Source organism: Talpa occidentalis, unplaced genomic scaffold, assembly GCF_014898055.3.
Source record: "Talpa occidentalis isolate TD23 unplaced genomic scaffold, MPIMG_talOcc4v2.1 talOcc4.4, whole genome shotgun sequence".
Taxonomy (NCBI): Eukaryota; Metazoa; Chordata; class Mammalia; order Eulipotyphla; family Talpidae; genus Talpa; species Talpa occidentalis.
The window spans coordinates 37,007,081-37,030,453 of NW_023604295.1; the positions used below are offsets into that span (position 1 = coordinate 37,007,081).

General features: G+C 34.7%; 1 protein-coding gene across 2 annotated transcripts in view; it reads left to right on the forward strand.

Annotated features, from left to right (window-relative positions):
* The window catches only part of OSTN (osteocrin), a 29,110-nt gene extending 14,696 nt beyond the window's left edge, over window positions 1-14,414 (forward strand). Inside the window, exons 1-4 of one of the 2 annotated variants that reach the window (XR_008554089.1) lie at window positions 8,845-8,926; window positions 11,859-11,997; window positions 12,860-13,054; window positions 14,111-14,414. Coding sequence is in view for 1 of the 2 variants with exons in the window: in XM_037524556.2 (XP_037380453.1) it covers window positions 8,103-8,187 (85 nt within the window). In the remaining variant the exon portion in view is untranslated. The other variant, XM_037524556.2, reaches the window with a different exon arrangement.
* The last annotated feature ends 8,959 nt before the right edge of the window (window positions 14,415-23,373 follow it).

A 23,373-nucleotide genomic window follows, 5' to 3' on the forward strand; every position in this document is an offset into this window, starting at 1 on the left:
ATGGAGGGAGTCTAGAGTTTGCAATCTTTCAGCTTCTGTTGGTTCTAAGGAACACGTTGCATACACTAATTTCAAGGCTTCTTTGTTTGGAACTCAGCCATAAGAGATTCCAGGAAAATTTTTGTATCCAGCAATTGGGAAAAAAATAGTTTAATCTCACATAAAACAACTCTGGAAATTCACGGTCCACAAAATCAACTTTAAAAGTAAGCCTTAGGTTGTTTTTAAGTCTTGCTTGTTATACAGAACATGTTCTCAAACCTTAATTTAGTGAATAACAAAGGGATATCCATAATGGAAAGCACAAGCTACAAAAATAGCTTCATCTGTACATCATAGTCATATATGGAAAAAGACTAGATATAAATTACTACAAAAATTTACAAAGGCAATTCAAATAATGTATTTAAAATATAGCATACCATATTATGTTGGGTTTATCATAAAAAATATAGTATAAGGTTAATTTGCTTTAGTAAGAAGCTAAATACTAGAATTAACAAATTGAAGAAATAAAATCATATCATCTCAATAGACGCAGAAAAAGTATGTAATACAATTAAACCTCTACTCATGATTGAAATCACCAGAAAACTAACAATAGAAGGGAATAGGGTCTCCCCTGGTGGCGCAGGTGGTTGAGCATTGCCAGCCGGCGAGTGTCCCACTGGCGCCGCAGACCTCTCCTGTCTCGCCCACTGCTCCCCTCAGCAGTGTATTTCGTCAGTCGGCCTGTTCTGTTCCCCGCTCTGTCTCTGGTGAATCCTCTCACCCTCCTGCGCATCTGGCCTATACCCCGGTTCTTGTATAAAATAAATAAATAAATCTTTTTTTTTCTTTTTTTTTTTTAGAGGCATGTTTTTATTTATTTATTTTGTTTTTGTTTGTTTGTTTTGTTTATACATGCACTGGGTACAGTCAGAAGCGCGGGAGGGTGAGAGAATTCACCAGAGCCAGAGCAGGGAGCAGAACAGGCAGAAGGACTGAAGTACACTGCTGAGGGGAGCAGCGGGCAGCAGGAGAGGTCTGCGCGCCAATTAAATAAATCTTAAAAAAAAAAAGAAGGGTAACTTGTTTCAATTGAGTTAGAGACACTTACTTTAAAAACCTACAACACATATGAATAATATCATAACTAAAACAAATGCACTAAATTATGATAAGCCTTTATAGAGAACATTATAAAAATTATGAGAAGGCTTTAAAGATTATCTAAATAAATTATTCTAGTAAATTCAGTATTACAAATATTTCAGTAACATCCAAATTGATTTATACCTTGGATTTGATATAATTCCAGGTAAAACTACAGAAGAAATTTCTGAAACTTGACAAGCTGAATTTAAAGTTTATAAATAACTGCATATGGATATATTTAAAAAGAGAAACATGACCCTCTCTCACCCTATAAATAAAAATATAATTTCAAAAGAACTAAAAATATACATGCAAAAGACAAAACTACACGAAAAATTTAGGATTACCATGGAGAATATTTTCACAACATTAGAATAAAGATGATTTAATAAATTAAAAATTCTGATAAATTTTAAAACAATATTAAACATTTCCTTAAAATATTTAATATTTTCATAAAAGACATAAATTATTTTCAATCAACACTAACCAAAATAAGAAATAATATTTGCATATAACTGACAAAGTCTAACATTGATTATATGAAATGCTCATATAAATCAATATTTAAAAGAAAAACAAGCCAAAAGTAAAACAGACAAAAGACTTGAATAGGCACTTGAAAAACAGAAAATCCAAACAAATGAAAAGGTGAAAATTTCATTAATATTCAGAGAAAGCAAATTGAAACCATGAGATATGCTTACTAATGAATTGGACTGCCAAAATTTAAAGCCCATCATCAACCACAAGCATAAATTTGAAACTATAGGCAAGTCGTACACTGCTCTTGGGTGTGTAAATTGGTACAACAAATTTGGAAAACATTCTGACGCTTTATTATAAAATTAAGTGCCGGCATAGTTGGCAGTTCTACTTCTGAAAATAAACGTAGAGAAATCCTTAAATTGCACTAGTGGAATATGTAAAAAAAAAAATCAGTTTAACAATATATAATAAAAACAAAAAAAGGAATTATGAATTTACATCCATAGTGGAATATATAAATATGTTTTTGTAGATGCCTATAATTAAAAATTACATGACGGAAAATAGAGGGATTGCAGCTGCACAGGTCAACGTTCACAAATATTTCCTAAAGAAGCCAAGAATTCACACATAATTCCTTTTAAATAAAATTGTAGAGCCATCTAAACTAGAGAGTTTTAAAGAATACGTATAGATTGTAAGGGAAAAAAATCAGTCTACAGATTGCCAGTAGGACTGAGTCATCAGAGAGATATAATTTTAAAGTGAAAACACTGGAATTCTAAATTACTGGTAATATTCTATTTCTTACATTAGTGCTGTCAGTAGGGATGCTGGTTTTATTTTTCTTTAAATTAAACAGACATTGATTCTTTGTGGAAAGTGATTCTAAAAAGTTTTAATACAGTTTTTCTAACTGTTGTTTTAGAATGTAAAATGTCTTTAGAAATTGAAAACCTCTATTAGAAAAACAATATAAATGTAAAATAAGTCTATTTTGCATAAGAAGTCTATATTTTATTGTGACTTTAAAGTTATATTTAAAATAAATAATATATTCTCTTTACATTTATTTTGTATCCTTAAATTACTATCAAAACATTTTAGAATGGAAAAAGAGTATAGTTTTAAATGGATATATAATATAAGCCATGTCATACCATTATTTTGTCACAAGAGGGACTATACAGTCAGAAAATACAGTTTTCCCTTTTGGTCTTAATATTTTTTTTATGTTAGCATTTGCTTCACCCATATGTATTCTTGTCCATGTACATGTTATACAATGTTTATGTTTCATAAATATTTCCTATCAGCAAAAATGTTAAGCTAAGTACTACTTGCCAATTTTTTCTGAACAGAGAGCTAGAGGACTTGTTTAAATTTACTGATTTATTATAATTTTTGGTTTACCTACTTTATAGAAATTATTGTTTCTTTATATATTGTGCTAATTTTTTTAAATGCTGAATGAATATTTCATATATTTTGTTAATTTCTCTTGATTTCAAGATACCTGTGAGCATTTACAACCAATCCCAAATTTGATATGATAAATCAAAGTAATTAAAGATATATTGCTAAAAGAAAAATATGTATTACCTACTTTATCCGCCTTATCAGTGGTTTCCAAGCTTTGCTCTAAAGACCCTAAGTGTTTCAGGAAGATATTTTGGTGGCAATCATATACTAAGAGGTGCACTCCATTGCTAAGACAATTCTTCACTAAAATGCTTTAGCTATTGCTCACCTTTATAAAACTTCGTTTTCAGAAATAGTAAGGTAATGTTTGAAAATCACTGAACTAAACAGATAGGAAAGAACAGCAGCATCAATTAAAATGTATAAAATGCTGTATATTTTTTCAAGTAAAGCATGAGCTCTAACAATTAATGTCTGTCTCATCCCCTGTTCAGAGAACAAACATAATATGGTTGTGCATAAAATAATCAAATTTTGCTTAACAAATAAGTTGCTTAACAAATTTGTTGCTTAATAAGTAAATGAATAAACAGCCTCACTAGATAATCTGAGCAGATATCATTTGGATTGTATACAAAATGAAAGAGAAGCTCAGAATCATAAGAGACAAACATTTACACTATCAGTAAGTAAAAGAATCAAACAGAATAATCCAACTCTTCCACCTCCTAGTTCATAACACTTTTGGATCAAATCTGGGGAAAAGAAGGGAAGGAAGCATCAGGGAATGAGGAATGTAGGAAGAGGGGGGAACAGTTTATTTTGCTTTCTGCCATAGTTACCTCTCATTTGCTTTATTTAGTAAGAAACACACAACAAATGTAGTGAGAAAAAAAATATTCCACTTTTGAAAATATAATTGTTAGTATGGATATTGATCCAAATGTTCTGTTCTAATTGATAATAACACACAAGACCTGCATTCTTCTCTTTTTAAAAGTAAAAGTATTTTTCCTGGGAGTTTAATGCAAGTGTAACACTACTCTTTCTTCCAGCTGTTATTTCCTTCCCTTCTCACCAGTCCTTTGAACACCTGTAAAAGGTTGGTTTCTCACTTCCTCTTCCCATCTGCCTGGGACTTCCCCTGAGCACCATGCTGACATGGCTTCCTCCTTCCTCATTCCCTGGAGTTATAGTGGTGGTAGTAAGTGAAGGAATTTAAGGGTTCAATTAATAAAAATTCCATCTTTTTTTAATATATTTACATTACATTTATGCATTATCCCCAAATCTTAAAAACAAATGTATTCATGTTTTATTGTTACCATGTTAAATATCATAAATTTCTGGACTTAATAAAAATTTATTATCTCATAATTTGTGAGTCCAAGATCAATATTTCCTCATCAGTTTCACTTTAGACAATGTTTCTCATCTTTTTATTTTTTAATACTTTTTTTTTAAGATTTATTTTTATTTATTTATACAAGCGCTGGGTACAGTGAGAAGCGCAGGAGGGTGAGAGAATTCACCAGAGCCAGAGCGGGGAGCAGAGCAGGCAGAGGGACCGAAGTACACTGCTGAGGGGAGCAGCGGGCGGCAGGAGAGGTCTGCGCGCCATGTGGGACCCTCCTCCAGTGGCCGGGGAGCAGCCGGGGATCGAACCGGCGCTGCAGAGGCTGTGGGCAGCTTCGCAACCCAGTGATCAACTGCTGCGCCACCGGGGAGGCCCTCATCTCCTTTTTAGATAGATGCAGTCATGTGATTGATTGTTAGACAATAGGAGGCCTCTAAATTTCCTCCTGCATGCTTTGCTGTGTTTATTCTTTTGTCTGATCTGCAGCCTAGCTCTAGAAGTAGTCAAGAGATTAGCAGCCTGTTCTCCTTAGTGTAGGCTCCAGGGGAGGGTTAATTTCCTATTCATTCAGGTTGTTGACAAAATTCAGCTCCATTTTGTTGTAGAGCCAAGTCACCATTTTCTCTCAAGAACTTCGAAATTCCACCATGTTCCTTGATCTATGATGCTTTCCTCCATTTTCCAGGCCAATAATGGCGGGTTGTGTCCTCCTCAGACTGCAGCTCTGTGACCCACTCTTGTTTATTCATCTCACTTCTAAAGAATCCTAGATTGTGCTCACCCAGATAACCCACAATAATCTCATCTCAAGGACCTCAACTTTAACCTTATCTTCAGTCTCATGCTATGTAAGGTGTCATAATTACATAGTCTGTAGATTACAGATATGAATGTCCTTGGACAACCATTATTCTGACTACCATGAGGGAAATAACTACTTAAATTAAGAATCTATAGATTTACTATGTGACTAAAAATACAGAAAATATCAAGAAAATTTTTTTTATTTTATAGTCATTATTTATATTATATCTGAAGACCTAGCACACAGTTGATATGCATATTCTCCTATGACTTACTTTTAACCATTAACTTTATGCCAATTTCACTTACAATAAATTTTGCATTTATCAAGTTGAAAGATATGTAGTAAATTGAACATCAAGAAATCCAGAAGTACAAACAATAGAAAACAATTTAAAGTAGATATTTCTCAGAAATCTAAAAATAGAGGTAGAGATATAGCTAGGTTACAGACAGGTAATAAATATTTCTTCACCACATTTTTCTTCAGTGATCAAACTATTGTTTCAGAGACAGTTTTATAAAATTATACATGTAGGACCTCTCTGGAGGCACAAGGGGTTAACTCAGCACTATGAAGCTATCAGCAGCCACAACAGCATGAGTTCGATCCCCAGCCAGGGAGCTACCCACATGGCACAGCAGACCTCTCCATTCTCAACTACTGCACCCCTCAGCATTGTATTTCAGTCAATCTGACTGTTCTGCTCCCCACTCTGTCTCTGGTGAATCTTCTCACCCCCTGCACCTCTGGCCTGTACCCCAGTTCTTGTATGCATAAATAAATAATTATTTTATTTTATTTTACTTTTTTTTAACATCATTGTTCATTTTTAAACAATATTTGCTCCCCCCCTCAGGTGTAGTCCCCATAGAAATTCCTTCACCAATGCACTTATACATATAATCAAAGCATGTAGCAGTGACTAGCAAACTAAGGGCAAACCAAAAAGGGAAATAGATGTGAATCCAGAGGGAAAAACGGTAATAAGCTAAAAACAGGGCCTCCCTGGTGGCACAAGGGGTTAAGCACCGCACTACAAAGCAATCCGCAGCCTCTGTAGCACAAGTTCGATCCCTGGCTGGCCAGGGAGCAATCCACATGGCAAGGCAGATCTCTCCTGTCTCACCCACTGCTCCCCTCAGCAGTGTATTTCAATTAGTCTGCCTGTTCTGTTCCCCACTCTGTCTCTGGTGAATCCTCTTACAGGCATCTCTGGCCTGTACCCCAGCTCTTGTGTGCATAAATAAATAAATCTTTAAGAAAAAAAAAGTTAAAAACAAAGTGTGGCCCTATTCCTACAGTATTATTTGATGGTAAACTCCATTATCAGATCCAATGCCTATTTTTATCACTCTTTATGCACAGTACTAAGCACAGTGCCTGACACGTAGAAAGCACTAGATAAATATAAAGCACCTTCAATTTAATTGTATTAATACAATTTAAATTATCTAATAATTTAAATTAATTGTTTAATTATTTACCTAATAGTCATATGACAAGGCAGTTAAGGTAAAAACTACGCATTGATAAAAATGAGAGATTTTTTTCTCTAATATTTACATTAAATCACTGCTAATCTGAGAGTAGGTTTTTGAAATCAAATGCTATTTCTATCTTACAAATCCCGAGAGCCACATAATGATAATAAAGAAAAATTCATAGATTTTGTGGCTTTCATTTACCTTTATTTTTTGCCCTCCCCCCTCATTTACCTTTAGTGTTTAAATTTTATAATATGAATTGACAATATAATGCAAGAAATTAGAAAAGAACTAAAGAAATTATTGAAAATATTCTGAAACAAATCTTTTTCAACTCTTTAAACCATTAAAATTGATTAAGTTGTCTTATGGGGTAATTTGTCCACAATTTGTCCCACAGATGTGATAGGAATATGTGATGACCATATGAAGTCAAATTAAAATGTTTCTTCTTTTTAATGGATAATTTACAGAACACAAACTGAAAGGCCTCTGTATGATTTTTTTTTAATTTCATATTGACTTTTTTCCCCTAAATAATACTTGACACAGAATACAGATACATAGTCCATTACACAAAGCTTCTCTATATAAAATTTGAGTGAAGAGGGCCTCCCCGGTGGCGTAGCGGTTGAGCTCTGGGTTGAAAAGCTGCCCGCAGCCTCTGCAGCCTCTGCAGCGCCGGTTCGATCCCCGGCTGCTCCCCGGCCACCGGAGGAGTGTCCCACATGGCGCGCAGACCTCTCCTGCCGCCCGCTGCTCCCCTCAGCAGTGTACTTCGGTCCTTCTGCCCGCTCTGCTCCCCCCTCTGGCTCTGGTGAATTCTCTCGCCCTCCCGCACTTCTGACTGTACCCAGTGCTTGTATAAATAAATAAATAAATCTTTAAAAAATTTTTAAAAAAAATTTTGAGTGAAGATATGAACACATGGTTTATCTCACTTTCAATCTCAGCATCAACACCCTTTCTCTCTCACCACCACCCTTACACAGAAAAACCACTCTGTGACAGATATAGGGGAAAACCACTGACCTAGTTCAATCTTCCTCAATTAACAGGGGAATGCACCAAATTCTGAAGAAGCAAAGGGATTTACCCAAAAGAAACATTTAGCAGATCGGTGTGTTAATAAGATTTAGCTTTGTTTCTGGGCTGCATGTTTTCAAATAAGGTGTTAATTTTGCTAAACCTCAGTTTCCTCAGATGCAAAATAGAGGTAGTAATACCTGCTTCGACAGATATTGAAATAAGAAATAGTGACTGATACGTAGTGGGTGCTAATGAATGATGACTATCATGTTTAATTCAATTCTTAAACAAAGCCTCCGAATCTACATGAAATAAAAGAGCAGAAGTAATGATAACTTGAACCTTAGCTTACATGTGTTCTCCTGATTTGTTTTAGGAAAGTAGTAAATCATCCAAAAAGGCGATTTGGTATCCCCATTGATCGGATCGGTGGAAACCGACTTTCAAATTCCAGAGGTTAATTGATCCCAATCGTGAGTACTATTTGAATAAGTAAAAATAAATAATAATATGTGCGGGCTTTTGATTAACATTTCATAATAGGCTAGTTGATCCATCTTATGAATCCCCCTTTTGATTTTCTAGCATATAAATTCACTTTTTCAAACATTTTTATACTAGTATATTGATGCTAAATAATTAAATGACATGAAAGAAACAAGAAGTATCCTAGATCTGTTTCACCCCAAAAAGTGATTTTGTTACTCTCACAGACTGTAATGATTGAATATTAATATGCAAGTAAGGATTAAAATTCTAATGAACATAACAAATCACCTTGATGAATATACATAAGTGTGTAACAATCCCTCTGTTAAGAAAACACAGTACAGTGACACAGTATCATTTTGTTGATAATAATTACATTACTAGAATTATAACATGGAACATAGGAAAGAGAATGCTATAGAAATTATTAGCCGTGGAATTAAAGACACCTAATCCAAATGCTGGTCCTGTCACTCATTCATTATCTTGTTTCCATCAAGATACCTTATTTTTCTCTATATTCTTCATACATTAGGCAATAATATAGTGGTGTCGTGAAGATTAAATTAGATGCTTGCAATTCTAGAATGTTTTGAACACATAATACATGCAAATAATAATAGCTTGTATTACAGTTCTGAGTACTCCTCTGCTGGGTCCTTACTTCATGATTTTCATATATTGCTTCATTTAAACATCCTGTTTCATAAAGTAGGTACTATTACTACTCCAGTATCTTGAGAAGCAATATTATATAAGGAGTAAAGGTGGGGAGCTGGGGAGGTCTGTCTTCCTGGGTCAAAACCTAGGCCATCTATCTATTAACTGGAGACCCTGCTGAAATTCTGAAGTTCTCCTCCATAAAATAACAATCATTTTTAGCACAAAGGATTGTCCTAAGGATGAAATGAATTGACACATAGTAAATACTTAGTATAGTGGCTGGTGTATGTTAAATAGTCAATATCATGATTAATATTATACAGCAAAGTGAAAGCTTAAGCATGTTAATTTACAAAAGCACTAGGTAGTGAATGATGCAGGTAGAATTCAAAACTAGAAAACTTAAATCCTGTGTTTTTATTTCTTTAAAATTTAATCCTGCATACATAAGCACTAAATGTTGAATATAAAATCTAAGCATTATATATTCTCCCAATATGACTTACAGTGGGTACATTCTCTCTCTCTCAAATAAATAAGATAACCTAAGACTATTGTCTGTCTTGATAATTTCAGGCTACAGAAGGGAGAACTTTGTTTTCTGTTATTCTCAAGTTGAATTCGAGCCACAGATGTGGAGGCTGAAGAAACATATTAGCCTTGACCCTATTTTAATTTAAATCATGTCATCCTCTCACCCCAATGTTCTAAAATACAATGAGAAGTCAGTATTTTCCCTCAACTTTCTCATTCTCAGAGTGACTTAGTAAAGGAATTTTGTTGTGCATGGAGTGGCTAATTAATGAAGTTTGCAGCTACCAAACATTTATAAATATAGGAAACTTAGTGGATACTGCCAAGAACACTGTCTTTTGAGCAACACCGTTTTCAAATGTCAGATTTCACTTTCCTTATATCTAAAAAGATGCAAAGTATGGTCACTCTTCCTGGTGGTTAAAAATCACATTATTTTTGTGTATGAACTAAAAATTAAAAATCAAGTAACTCCTTGAAATCAGGGTCACAATCCTCTGGCTTCTTGATATCTTAAGAATATTAAAACATTGAGATTAAAATAATGAAATTCTGTAATATATGAAATTCATTTTTCATATAAATCATCATATGTGGTTTTAGACCATGAAAACTGTGAATAGCTATTCACCCATGAAAAGGAATTTGAATTAATATATGCTTCCTGACTCACTATTGGGTGAAATCCAAATTAATTTGTTATGACCTTCACTTAAAGACTTTGCTTAAAATTATGACAATCACTCCCTTTATTATTGACATGGCAAGAAAATTATATCACAAAAGAATTGGTTTAGAAAAGAACTTCATGTCATATTTTTTTCTTTCCCTTTTGTCAATTACCGACTGACACCTGCTCAACCATTATTTCTATTCATTATTTCCTGCCACTGTATACCAATATTTTTCAGATATTTTTTGACTTCCTCATATGAAGTTTCCTGTTTTAAAGTTTATGGGTAATAAAAGGCTTAATATATATTACAAATATATTTCTATTCAAATTTTCAAAATTATTCTTTGGTATCTTATTTCTTATTGTCACAATATACCTTTGGATTTAAAAGGAATTATTATACATGTATCTTATAGATAACAATTTAAAGTTATTAATGTTCACACAGTCATGCAGCTAAGTTGTAAGAGATTCAAGAACTGAACATGTCATTTAATCCAATCCTTTTGTATTTTTGTTTCTTAAAAAATTACATGAGTGCTGTGCGAGAAAGTTTGATTTTCCCTAAATCTTCCAGACGCTCAGAGCCAAGATGTAGTACCCAGGTCTCTGAACTTCTAGACTCACATGCTCTTCATGACCCGTAAAGTATCTTTGCTACTAACTTGTCATTGCTGGATGATAATTTCACTGGCGATACATTTAAAGAAAAAAAAAAAAAAACAGGAACAATATCTCAATCTTTATGAAAACTTTGTTTCGCTTCTGTAGGAGTTGATGCTTTTTTGGAGCAGGTTTATTTATGGGTTTTTATATTCTGGGTTTCAATATAAGTCCTCACAACAAAAATGAAACTGGTGCCTAATTGTGGAAGTTTTGCTTGGTTTGTGGTCAAATCTAGATACAGCTGGTCCTGTGTTACCTAGTTTCCAGAGTAAAAGTGTTTCCCTAATATGTGTTTTGGAAAGGAATATAATCTGATATTTACACCATGTCTTCCTCAGGTATTTAACATATTAGGCCAAAGTTTTGAGTTTGTGTTACCCTCAGTTCTAAACTATCAAATTCAGAAAGGCATTTTTGTCTAAGGTTTCACAGATTCTCTAGATGTCGTGAGCAAGTAGTAGGTCTTTGCTTTTGAAATCAGAAAGCCTACTTCATGAAATCTGATAGAAGTAGGACTATTAATTGTGCTACCTTTTGCTGCACATGTATTAACACATTTGATAAGGTAAGGTACATATTGACACACAGTCATTCAAATACCTGCTGGTCAGAATGTAATTCTTAAATAGCAGAAATAGCTTGTTTAAATGCCAGTTTGATTGGAAGCTCCAAACATGACCAAAATATTGTATTTATTATCAATATTATAATCATTATTACCATATTATATATTATCAATATTACCATAATAATGAACAAAGTACTACTCAGCTTTTCTTTATCTTAATCATTTCAGCATCCCTAGAACCAAAATTGCAAATTTAAAATAAAATCAGAATATAACAGGTACCCAAAGAAAGGAAGTGTGGTTTGGGACAGGTACCTACTTAACTTATACATTAAAAATGCTCTCCTTAAAAAATTTTGTTTCTGAAATTGTTATTTTGCATTATTATCCACACAGTAAAAACAAACCACAAAAATAAAGGCTATAAGAAACTATCATGCAATTAGAATTTTAGCTCCTTTCAGATGAAGTTGATGGATTTCCCCCATCTGTGGAATTCTCGTTAGCTTTAATAATTTCAACATTCATTTTTGCAGATGCGACTTCCTTGGGTGAAAGGTCACAGCAACATGAAAGATGCTTCAGTGAAGTTCTTCACACTCCTTAACAATTAAACTTTTAAGGAACTGGTCTGCATATTCCCTCAAAGTTTGAACTTCAGTCCATCACATCACAGTGTGGTTATAACTTCAATTAATTTATACAGATTACTTCAGTGCATGGATTTTTAATTACATATTTTAGTCATTTAGGGCTGGCTCATTTTCCCCCAAATTTACCCTTCTAAAAAACAAGTACAGCAAAATGTTTTCTCTATGCATTTACCACTTAACATTTACACAGATGAAGAATAACTGAAGACTGATTTGTTTCTGTAAAATTTAGATACAATCTGCTCATTATTGGGGAATAAGGAAAGACATTGCTGTATATTTTCTCCTGAAGACTTCCACTTCTCTCTTATCCTTTGTAAACCTTTTAAGTAATGATTATGAAATGAGGTTTGTCTTATGTTCAGATTTTAGTTAGTCTCAACCAACTAAAGCACAGTCCCAGTTTCAGAAAAAAGAAGCAAAAGAAGTCTCTAAGCAAGGAAAAAACAACAGTAATAAGGACCATAAATTTTATTCTTCCAAAGAACTGAGGAATTAGCAAGTGAAGGATATTACTCATTTGTAAAGTGTGGATAGCACATGGCCCCTAACAACTTGCCATTTCTCTAAATTAAAATTGATAATTAAAAGCAACAGTGACTGATTATGAGGGAAACAACCACACAAAGAAATAATAACTGAAGTATGGGGGAATTCAGAGAATTAACAAGTGGTAAACCACCAGATCAGTCTGGGGCCAGTAAAGCAGACAGAATTTTAGCACAAGATCATAAGCAATCTTTTTGATGTTACTGACCCACCTAAAACACTGTTTAATGTTTATTCATACACTGTGTTTAATATTGCTTTAAAGAGTATATTGTATTTGAGAATGATTCTTTAAAATGATTCAAATTATTTTTAATTTACTTATCAAAACACAGGATTGATACTCTGGAAAGCTCAATTTTCAGCAACCATGGTGATGTTACTCTAAATTAGACACATGAAGCCCATCGTGCTTTAGATACGCTTTTAAAGCAAATCTCATTCCTTAGAGATTTAGCGTGTTAGCAGAAGTTTATGAAACCGCTCGAAAACAATTACTGAAACCCTAGTGATCACTTTCAAGAGACCAGGTAAGAAAGTTCGGCCAGTTGAGCAGAGATTCATTTTCGCATGAAAAGGAAGAGTGTTATGAGGCAGTATAACTATATTAGAAAAAAATGGAGAAATGTTAATCTTACCTAGAAATTAACGTACAATCAAAGAGTAAAATATGCTCTAAGAAACATAGAAATATATGTTTTTGCGTATAGCTTTGTAATTTGCAGGAAATTTTTCATATTGCTAAAACTTCTAAGTAAGTTTAGAAAAAAGGAGCAAATCATTCTTTTCTTAAATAATGGGGTTGTCACAGGAGAAATAAATTTTGAGGAAGATAACAATTCTGTTTTTCTTAAACTCATATTAGAAATTTAGCAATGGTACATAGACAAATAGCCTATAGGACTCACTATTTGAAATAATTATTTAAAAAATTAGATTTTGTCTTACCTGCCTTTCTCCAACCTTCTGATGAATTATGGAAACATATCCTATTCCTTGGAAGCTTCTAATCTCACTGGGTGTTGCTGCTTCATGCTTTGACAAAGGGTATTAAAACCTATTTTAGTCAAAAATCTTCATGGTAAGGATTTAATGTTGTATTAAATTGATTTTCTATCTTCTCTATTATTTTAAATTCAAATGTATGCTTATGGAATCCAATTCAATTAAAGTAATATATCACAATATATTGTTTTATACTCTATTCTAATGTGTAATACTTTTGTCTAATAGTATAATATATACAAAAGACTTCCATGAAGAAAAAAAATGTTTTCTCCACTGATAATTATTTTATTTCATATTTTAATTTTACCACTACTTTAGAGGAAGTAGAAAATGTCAGCAATATATTAGTTTAAAATAGGGTATTCTTTTTGCATAGTAGTAAATTAAGACATAATTTTTGTTAAGAATATGACGATTCGTCTCATTTATTTGTCTAGTGCATTATGTATTACTAATTACTAGCCCACTATATTTTCATTTAGAAATCGGCAAACTTAAGGGACTGGATTTTTAGTTTAAAATTCACAATGAAATACATTGCTTTCTTTTTCTCTTTTGTTCCTGGTGGCACTTCATAGAACAAACTGTGAATATGGATTTCTGAGCCCTGGTGTCAATTAGATAATCAGTTCTTCAGGAGAGAGTGTTATATCCCAGCTTCGTTATCTTCAACTTTTCTCTAACTCAAATTGTACATCCAATCTACAGATGACTTTAGGGAATTACATTTCTTAAGGCAAATTATTAAAAAATAACCAATGGATTCTTCAAAAGGAAAAAAAAAAATAATGACTGCTTTCTTGAGTAACATTATTCATACCTAAAAGTTTGAAAGGCTTGAATATTGGTCAACTGCTCCAATGTCAATAAACATGAGATGATGAAAACAGGAGTTTTTGTCTTTATTTATGATAATAAAATATTTGCATTCACAATGAGTTTAAATACATGGTAACAATTTCAAGAATTATTGTACAACGCATATGTAAATTTGAATGGTTTCCGTCAAGTACATATGTAGAGCACTGTAGGTATATTACTTCATTTGTTCTATTTTGCTGAATTTGATCTGTTTTCTGTATTTTTATTTTTCATCAATTTAAGCGATATTGTTTATTCCATCTTATGAAGATAGTTTTGTTTTTAAGTGCCAAGCAATTAATAGTCTATAGATTAAACTATTTTTCCTATATTTGAGCAAAGAATATGCATAGGTTCATTTGGTCAGCTACCACATATTATTCTAGTCATTTCTATTCTTTAATTATAAAGGTACCTTGACAACATTTCTGTCAAAATAACTATATTTTTTTTTTATTCAAAATGGAAGTTTTATTAATCAAGGGGGGATAGGATCACCCATCCCCCCAAAATGAGCAAAGTGTGTGAGACATTCAGAATAGGAGGTATTAACTTGAATCATATCACCATTAAAGGTTTCCAATGGGAAAGATTATTTTATTTTATTTTTTTTAATTAATAAATTTTATTTTTATATTCCCCATATAATTGCAATCCCCCCATTCTGTCCCCAATCCTCCCCTCCCGCCCCCCCCCCCAAAAAGTGTCTCTGGTTCATGGTTTTTGTTGATTTTGATTTTCACTTTCTTATAGTTATTCATTTTCCTTGTCCCTTATTTAAGTATTCTAGATTCCTGCTATGAGTGAGACCATCCGGTATTTTTCTTTTTCTTTTTGGCTTATTTCACTGAGCATGATCCCTTCCAGCGCCATCCATGTTTCTGCAAATTGCATGTGTTTATCTTTTTTGAATGCTGAGTAATATTCCATGGTATATATGTACCACATCTTCTTGATCCAGTCATCTATTTTGGGGCATTTGGGCTGTTTCCAAAGCTTAGCTATTGTAAATAGTGCTGCTATAAACATATGTAAATAGTGCTGCTATAAACATAGGGGTGCAGGTGTTCTTTGGAATTGATGTTTCTGTGTTCTTGGGTAAATACCTAGGAGTGGAATTGCAGGATCCTGTGGAAGCTCTATGTTTAGTAGGTCCAGAAATCTCCACACAGCTCTCCATAGTGGTTGGACCAGTTTGCACTCCCACCAACAGTGCAGAAGAGTTCCTTTTTCTCCACAACCTCGCCAACATTTGTTGTTGCTAGTTTTTTTAATATGTGCCATTCTCACTGGTGTAAGATGGTATCTCATGGTAGTTTTGATTTGCATTTCCCTGATTGCAAGTGATGTTGAACATTTTTTCATATGCCTGTTGGCCATTCGCATTTCCTCTTCAGAGAAGTTTCTTTTTAGCTCCTCTGTCCATTTTTTGACTGGATTATTTTCTTTGTTGTTGTTGAGTCTCATCAGGTCTTTGCAGATTTTTGTGATCAGTCCTTTATCATTAGTGTTGTGTGCAAAAATGTTCTCCCAGTTGGTGGGGTTTCTCTTTGTTTTTGTTATTGTCTCTTTTGCTGTGCAGAAGCTCTTTAATTTGATGTAGTCCCAGCTGTTGATCTTTGCCTTCACTATCACTGCTTTGGGTGATGTGTCTGTAAAGATGTCTTTGATATGCAAATCACGTAGTGTTTCGCCTATATTTCCTTCTATGTATTTTATGGTTTCAGGTCTTATGTCTAGTTCTTTAATCCATTTTGAGTTGATTTTTGTGTATGGTGTGAGGTAGTGGTCAAGCTTCATTCTTTTGCATGTAGCAACCCAGTTTTCCCAGCACCATTTATTGAACAAACTTTCTTTGCTCCAATGCATAGTCTTTGCTCCTTTGTCAAATATTAGTTGACCATAAATCTGTGGGTTTATTTCTGTATTTTCTATTCGATTCCATTGGTCTGTATGTCTGTTCTTGTTCCAATACCATGCAGTTTTGATGATTATGGCTTTGTAGTAGAGTTTGAAGTCTGGGAGTGTGATGCCTCCATTCCCTTCTTTTTTTTTTCAGGAGAGCTTTGGCTATTCGGGGTTTTTTGTGATTCCATATGAATTTCATCAATAATTGTTCTATTTCTTTGAAGAATGACATTTAAATTTTGATTTAGCATTGAATCTGTATATTGCTTTTGGTAGGATGGCCATTTTAATAATGTTTATTCTCCCAATCCATGAGCAGGGGATGTTTTTCCATTTCTTTGTGTCTTCTTCTATTTCTTTTAACAGTGTTTTATAGTTTTCTTTGTATAGGTCCTTTACCTCTTTTGTTAGATTTATTCCCAAATATTTGATTTTTTTTGTTTCAGTAATAAAAGGGATGGTTTTTTTGATTTTTTCTTCTTCAGATTTATTGTTTGTATATAGGAAGGCTACTGACTTTTGCGTGTTGATTTTGTATCCTGCCACTTTACTGAACTGATTGATGAGTTGAATTAGTTTTTCTGTGGAGATTTTGGGGTTCTCTATGTATATTATCATATCATCTGCAAAGAGTGATAGTTTGACTTCTTCTTTTCCTATTTGGATTCCTTGGATGTCTTTCTCTTGTCTTATTGCTCTGGCTAGGACTTCCAGTATTATATTGAAAAGCAGTGGTGAAAGTGGACATCCTTGTCTTGTTCCAGATCTTAATGGAATTGCTTTCAGCTTTTCACCATTGAGAATGATACTGGCTGTTGGCTTGTCATATATGGCCTTTATGATGTTGAGGTACGTTCCTTGTATCCCAAGAATTTCAAGGGCTTTTATCATGAATGGGTGTTGCACTTTGTCAAAAGCTTTCTCAGCATCTATTGATATTATCATATGGTTTTTATATTTCTTTTTGTTGATGTGTTGGATAACGTTGATTGATTTTCGGATGTTAAACCATCCTTGTGTCCCTGGAATGAATCCTACTTGGTCGTGGTGAATTACCTTATGGATACACTGTTGGATTCTGATAGCTAAAATTTTATTGAGGATTTTTGCATCAGTGTTCATTAGGGAGATTGGCCTATAGTTGTTTTTTTTTTGTGTTGTCCTTGTTCGGTTTTGATATTAGTGTAATGTTGGCTTCATAGAACGTGTTAGGTATTATACCTTCCTTCTAAATTTTTTGGAAGAGTTTGTGAAGGATAGGCACCAATTCGTCTCTGAATGTTTGGTAGAATTCATTTGTAAATCCATCAGGTCCTGGGCTTTTGTTTTTGGGGAGGTTTTTGATTACCATTTCAATTTCGCTAATTGTAATTGGTCTGTTTAGGTGTTCTATTTCTTCTTTATCTAGCTTTGGGTGATTGTAGAGTTGTAGGAATTTGTCCATCTCCTCTAGATTGTTGAACTTGTTTCCATATAACTGTTCATAGTAGTTATTAATTATTCTTTTGATTTCTGCTGTGTCCGTTGTGATTTCTCCTCTTTCATTTATTATCCTATTTATTTGTGCTTTCTCCCTTTTTGCCCTTTGAGCCTGGCTAGGGGTTTATCTATTTTATTTATTTTTTCGAAGAACCAGCTCTTGGTTTCATTGATCTTTTGGATTGTTTTTTTAGTTTCGGTTTCATTTATTTCTGCTTTGGTTTTTATTATTTCTTTTCTTCTACTGGTTTTGGGGTTTTTTTGTTGTTCTTTTTCTAGATCTTTGAGCTTCGAGATTAGGTTGTCTCTTTGAGTTCTTTCTTGTTTCTTGATGTGAGCATCTATTGCTATATATTTTCCTCTTATTACTGCTTTTGCTGCATCCCATACATTTAGGAAATTGATGTCCTCCTTGTCATTCAATTCAAAGAATTTTTTAATTTCTTCTTTTATCTCCTCGTTAGTCCAGTGGACTTCCATTAGTGTGGGTTTCAATCTCCACAAGGTAGGAGAGTACCTTGCCTTCTTTTTATGGTTTATTTCTAGTTTGATGCCTTCATGGTCAGAAAAGATGGTTGGTATGATTTCAATCTTGGTGTATCTGTTGATGTTTGTCTTGTGCCCCAGTATATGATCGATCCTAGAGAATGATCCATGTGCGCTTGAGAAAAATGTATACTCAGATTTTTTTGGGTTTAGTGTTCTATATATGTCTGTTAAGCCCAAGCACTCTAGATCCTTATTTAGAGCTTTAGTTTCTTTACTTATTTTTTGTCTTGTTGATCTATCCATTGTTGATAGTGGTGTGTTGAAGTCTCCCACTACGTATGTGTTTTCTCTGATGTCTGTTTTCAGAGATGCCAATAGTTGTCTGATATATTTTGGTGCTCCTTCGTTTGGTGAATATATGTTAATGAGTGTTATTTCTTCTTGAAGTATTGTCCCCTTGATCATAATGTAATGACCACTGGGGTCTCTTTTTATCTTTTTAAGTTTGAAATCTATTTTATCTGATATGAGTATAGCTGTTCCTGCCTTCTTTTTTGGTCCATTTGCTTGTAGAATTGTTTTCCATCCTTTAACTTTGAGTCTATTTTTATCTTTTGCAGCTAAATGTGTTTCCTGGAGACAGCAAAAGGTTGGGTTTTGTTTCTTAATCCAGCCTGCAACTCTGTGTCTTTTTATTGGAGAGTTTAGTCCATTTACATTTAAAGTTAGTATTGATATGTTAGCATCTGTATTTGCCATTGTGTTTGTCTTTCCTTTGATTTTATTTATTTATTCTTTTAATAACTTTCTTTGGCCTTCTTTTGTTGTTATTCGTCCCTCTGAGGTTCTGGCTTTAGGACTCCTTGTAGTATTTTTTGGAGTGGGGGTTTAGTCGTAATAAAATTCCGGAGTTTCTGTTTGTCTGGGAAGGTCCATATTCTTTCTTCAAAGAGGAAGGAGAGCTTTGCGGGATAGAGTATTCTTGGTTGGCATCTGTTTTCTTGGAGTCTGTTGACTATGTCCCTCCACTCTCTCCTTGCCTGTAGTGTTTCTTCAGAGAAGTCTGATGTCAGTCTGATTGAATGTTATCATTCATTCCCTTTGAATGTTATCTGTTTCTTCCCTCTTGTTAGTTTCATTATTTTTTCATTGTCTTGGATTCTTGGGAGCTTTACTATTATGTGTCTTGCTGTATTTTTCCTTTCGTCATGGAAGTTTGGTGTTCTTCTTGCTTCTTGTATATCAATTTTCAGATCCTTCTTCACGTTTGGGAAGTTCTCTTCAATTATATCCATGAATATTTTCTCTGTTCCTACATCTCTCTCCTCTCCTTCTGGAATTCCTATAACTCTTATATTTCCTTTCCTCATGGAGTCAGATAGTTCCCGAAGTCTTTCTTCTGTCTTTTTCCTTCGTACTTCTCCTTCCTTTTCTGTTTTAGTTCTTTTTATTTCTGTGTCTTCAAGAGTACTTATTTGTTCTTCCATTTCCTCTATTCTGCTTTCATTGCTTTTCCCAGAGTTCTTTAGTTCCTCCATTAATTCTTTGATCTCCTGCATTTCTTTTACTTCCCTCTTTAGGGACTCAATTTCATTCTTCTGGTCATTAATTATTTTCCCCTTATCATTGTTTTCCTTTATGACTTCTGTCAGTTTTTTAATCACAGCAATTTGAAATTCTCTATCTGGAAGGCTCAGAAGTTCTTCCAAGTTACTGTCGTTGCAATCTGGTAGATGGTTTTCTTTTTGTGGTGTGCTTTTTTGCTGAGGAGTTGCTGGGTTGCATGTGGTTTTTCTACTCCCTACTGCCTGTTTTCTAATTTGCCGTATTCCTTGTGACACTGTGTTGCTGGTACTGGCCGGCATCTTGGGCGACCTTCCCAGCTCACCACTGGCTCCTCTGGGGAACTTCTGCTGGGTTCACAAGTCTCCAGCAAAGAAAGGTCCCTGCTCTGTCTCCTTGGTGAGCCTTCTGCTGGGTTCACACAGTCTCCAGCAAGAAAGGTCCCTGCTGCAAAATGCCGGTGCCGGGGACGAGCTCCCCTGCACGCATGGTCTGCCCCAGCAGTGGGTGCTGCTCCCCTCTGGGCTGGAACTATAGGCTAGAAGGCGCCCAGCATGGGCAAGCCTCCCAGCTTACCTCTGTCTCCTCGGTGAGCCTTCTGCTGGGTTCACACAGTCTCCAGCAAGAAAGGTCCCTGCTGCAAAATGGCGATGTGGGAACGCGCTCCCCTGCACGCCCAGTCTGCCCCAGTGGTGGGTGCTGCTCCCCTCTGGGCTGGAACTGCAGGCTAGAAGGCGCCCAGCATGGGCAAGCCTCCCAGCTTACCTCTGTCTCCTCGGTGAGCCTTCTGCTGGGTTCACACAGTCTCCAGCAAGAAAGGTCCCTGCTGCAAAATGGCGATGCGGGAACGCGCTCCCCTGCACGCATGGTCTGCCCCAGCGGTGGGTGCTGCTCCCCTCTGGGCTGGAACTGCAGGCTAGAAGGTGCCCTGCATGGGCAAGCTTCCCAGCTTAACCTCTGTCTCCTCGGTGAGCCTTCTGCTGGGTTCACACAGTCTCCAGCAAGAAAGGTCCCTGCTGCAAAATGGCGATGCGGGAACGCGCTCCCCTGCACGCATGGTCTGCCCCAGTGGTGGGTGCTGCTCCCCTCTGGGCTGGAACTGTAGGCTAGAAGGTGCCCGGCGTGGGCAAGCTTCCCAGCTTAACCTCTGTCTCCTCGGTGAGCCTTCTGCTGGGTTCACACAGTCTCCAGCAAGAAAGGTCCCTGCTGCAAAATGGCGATGCAGGAACGCGCCAAAATAACTATATTTGAACAGGTGGCAAACAAAATTGAACCCCCAGTCTTATTCAGATATAAGCATGTACAGTTTGATGTACATGTAAATGTGAAAAAAATCAAGAAAAATCCAATGAGTTTTTGTTTGTATGTTTTTAGCACACTGAGTCTAGTCATTTATAGATATGCCAAGAGTCCCACATAGTTTATGTTGTGGAAGAGCCAGAGATAAGAATAAGAGACCAAAAGTATTAAAAGATATTTGTATTATCTGTATTTCTGTGTTACTTGTAGCCTGTGTTTCTGAGATAGCTAGTACTACTTTCTCATAGAGTCCAGTGAATAATATATTTCTGCTCCTTATAAATGTATTCATTTTGTTATCGTCTTAATTACAATGTCAAAATTAACAAAAATGTGATGATAACCAATACAATCATAAAAAGGAGAAAGGATAATGGTGCATACTTCCATGTAAGTGGGACAATATAATTTGGTTTTATTTTCCAAGATGCTTTTAAAATACTTTAATCAGCAGTTCAACAGGGTAGTTATCACCAGACAAAACAGTATGTAGGGAATTTATTGAAAGTATACAATAGATAGCATTCTCAACGTTAGCTCTACAAAGTCATTTTGAGAGTACCATACCATTCAAAAGTGCAACAGATTTGTCATTATTCACAAAATAAATCAAGTGTATAATATGCAAAATAAAAACCACAGTTCCTTTATTTTTGAAACAACTGTAATCTTTAAGCAGTAGAGTGAGAAATGTATCTTTTTATAAAGTTCTTATCATTTTTGCATCCATAAAATAAACTTTAGCACAGTATTTCCAAAAGTAAGCTAAAAAAGAAAGCAAAACAAATTTCTAAATAGGAGGATATTGTATACAACATTACCTTTGAATTAAATGTATAACTGAGTATGTGAGAAAGTTTTGTAAAATGTCCAATACAGTAGCAGTTAGCTTCATGTCAATCTTTAATTAAATTCAATAAAATTTGAAAATTCAGCTTCTCCATCACACTAGCCGCATTTTAAGTACACAGCACTCACTTGTTGCCATTGATTTCATAATGGATAGTGTAAATTAACAACAGTTGCCTCAATACAGAAAGTTCTACTGGACACCGCCATTCTATATTATACTCCATCTAATACAGGTCAGAGAATACAGTTGGTCATCCTATTCGATGCACTCTATTATTTTATAGTGAGGGTAACTGAAATCCAAAAAAAAGGAAATCACGTAAGTAAAAAACAGTGACGGTGTGCCTCTGTCTGTTGGGGAAAGAAGACAAGTGTTTAAAGTTCACTTTGCCAACCACTAGACGATATTTAAGTAAATTATACTATTGATTCTTCACATTCTCATCGTCAAATGATGCTTCACAAAGATCAAGTCAACCCAATAGCATTTTAATCTTCAAATGCATGAATGAATCATTTTAAATTTTTTTTGAATATTCCCAATCGCTGGATTTATTATAGCTTCAGCTATCTACTTATAAATTCCTCTAATTCCCTTCAATCTAAATGACTTACAAAATTAAGATCTTGTGGAGACACGTCTGAGATTCATTTTGACTAGTGGGATACATAATACAAAAGTGTTGAAAAACTCAATAGAACTGTGAAGACATTCATTGAAATAGATTATAAAAATCACTCTGCTTGCCCAGGCCAGGTATCCCTCTCTGACTCTATCACTGTTCCTTTAACCCTAGAGCTAAGTGGCACATACTTACACCATGCTGTGTTGGCACACAAAATCTACTTTGCATTTCTGCAAGGGTCAGTTTCCTCTAAACAAAACCAAATGCTATGAAAGGAGAAGTATATTTTCTGACATGAACTGAGGAACTGGGCCCATGAATCCAATCTTTTTACAGTGTGCTTTAGAAACTGATCATCTCTGCCCTTTCTGTGCCTTTGGATATCTTTGAATATCCCAGTCTGGCAGGAAAATATGTTTTCACATATACTAGACTTTTGCCATATGAGCAGCTTTGATTAATTAGGCAATGAAATATAGTTTAGAAATTTTTTCTGGGCCTTGTTAAAGGAAACTGTCATGAATGGTATTGCCAGTGGAGATAACTCTTCAATGTTTATCATTCACTTATTTATGTGAAGGAAAACCTAGTCAGAATTCTAGTGTACCTCCATGTCTGTTCGGCTCACTACTTATTTAGATATTGCACAGATATATTTTTAATGAATGAAAGAATTTAGCAAGTGGCTATCATTATATAATAAATGATTAAGGAAATTATAATATTTCACCAAACGAGTGAGTTCCTATTGCTTTAACCTGGCT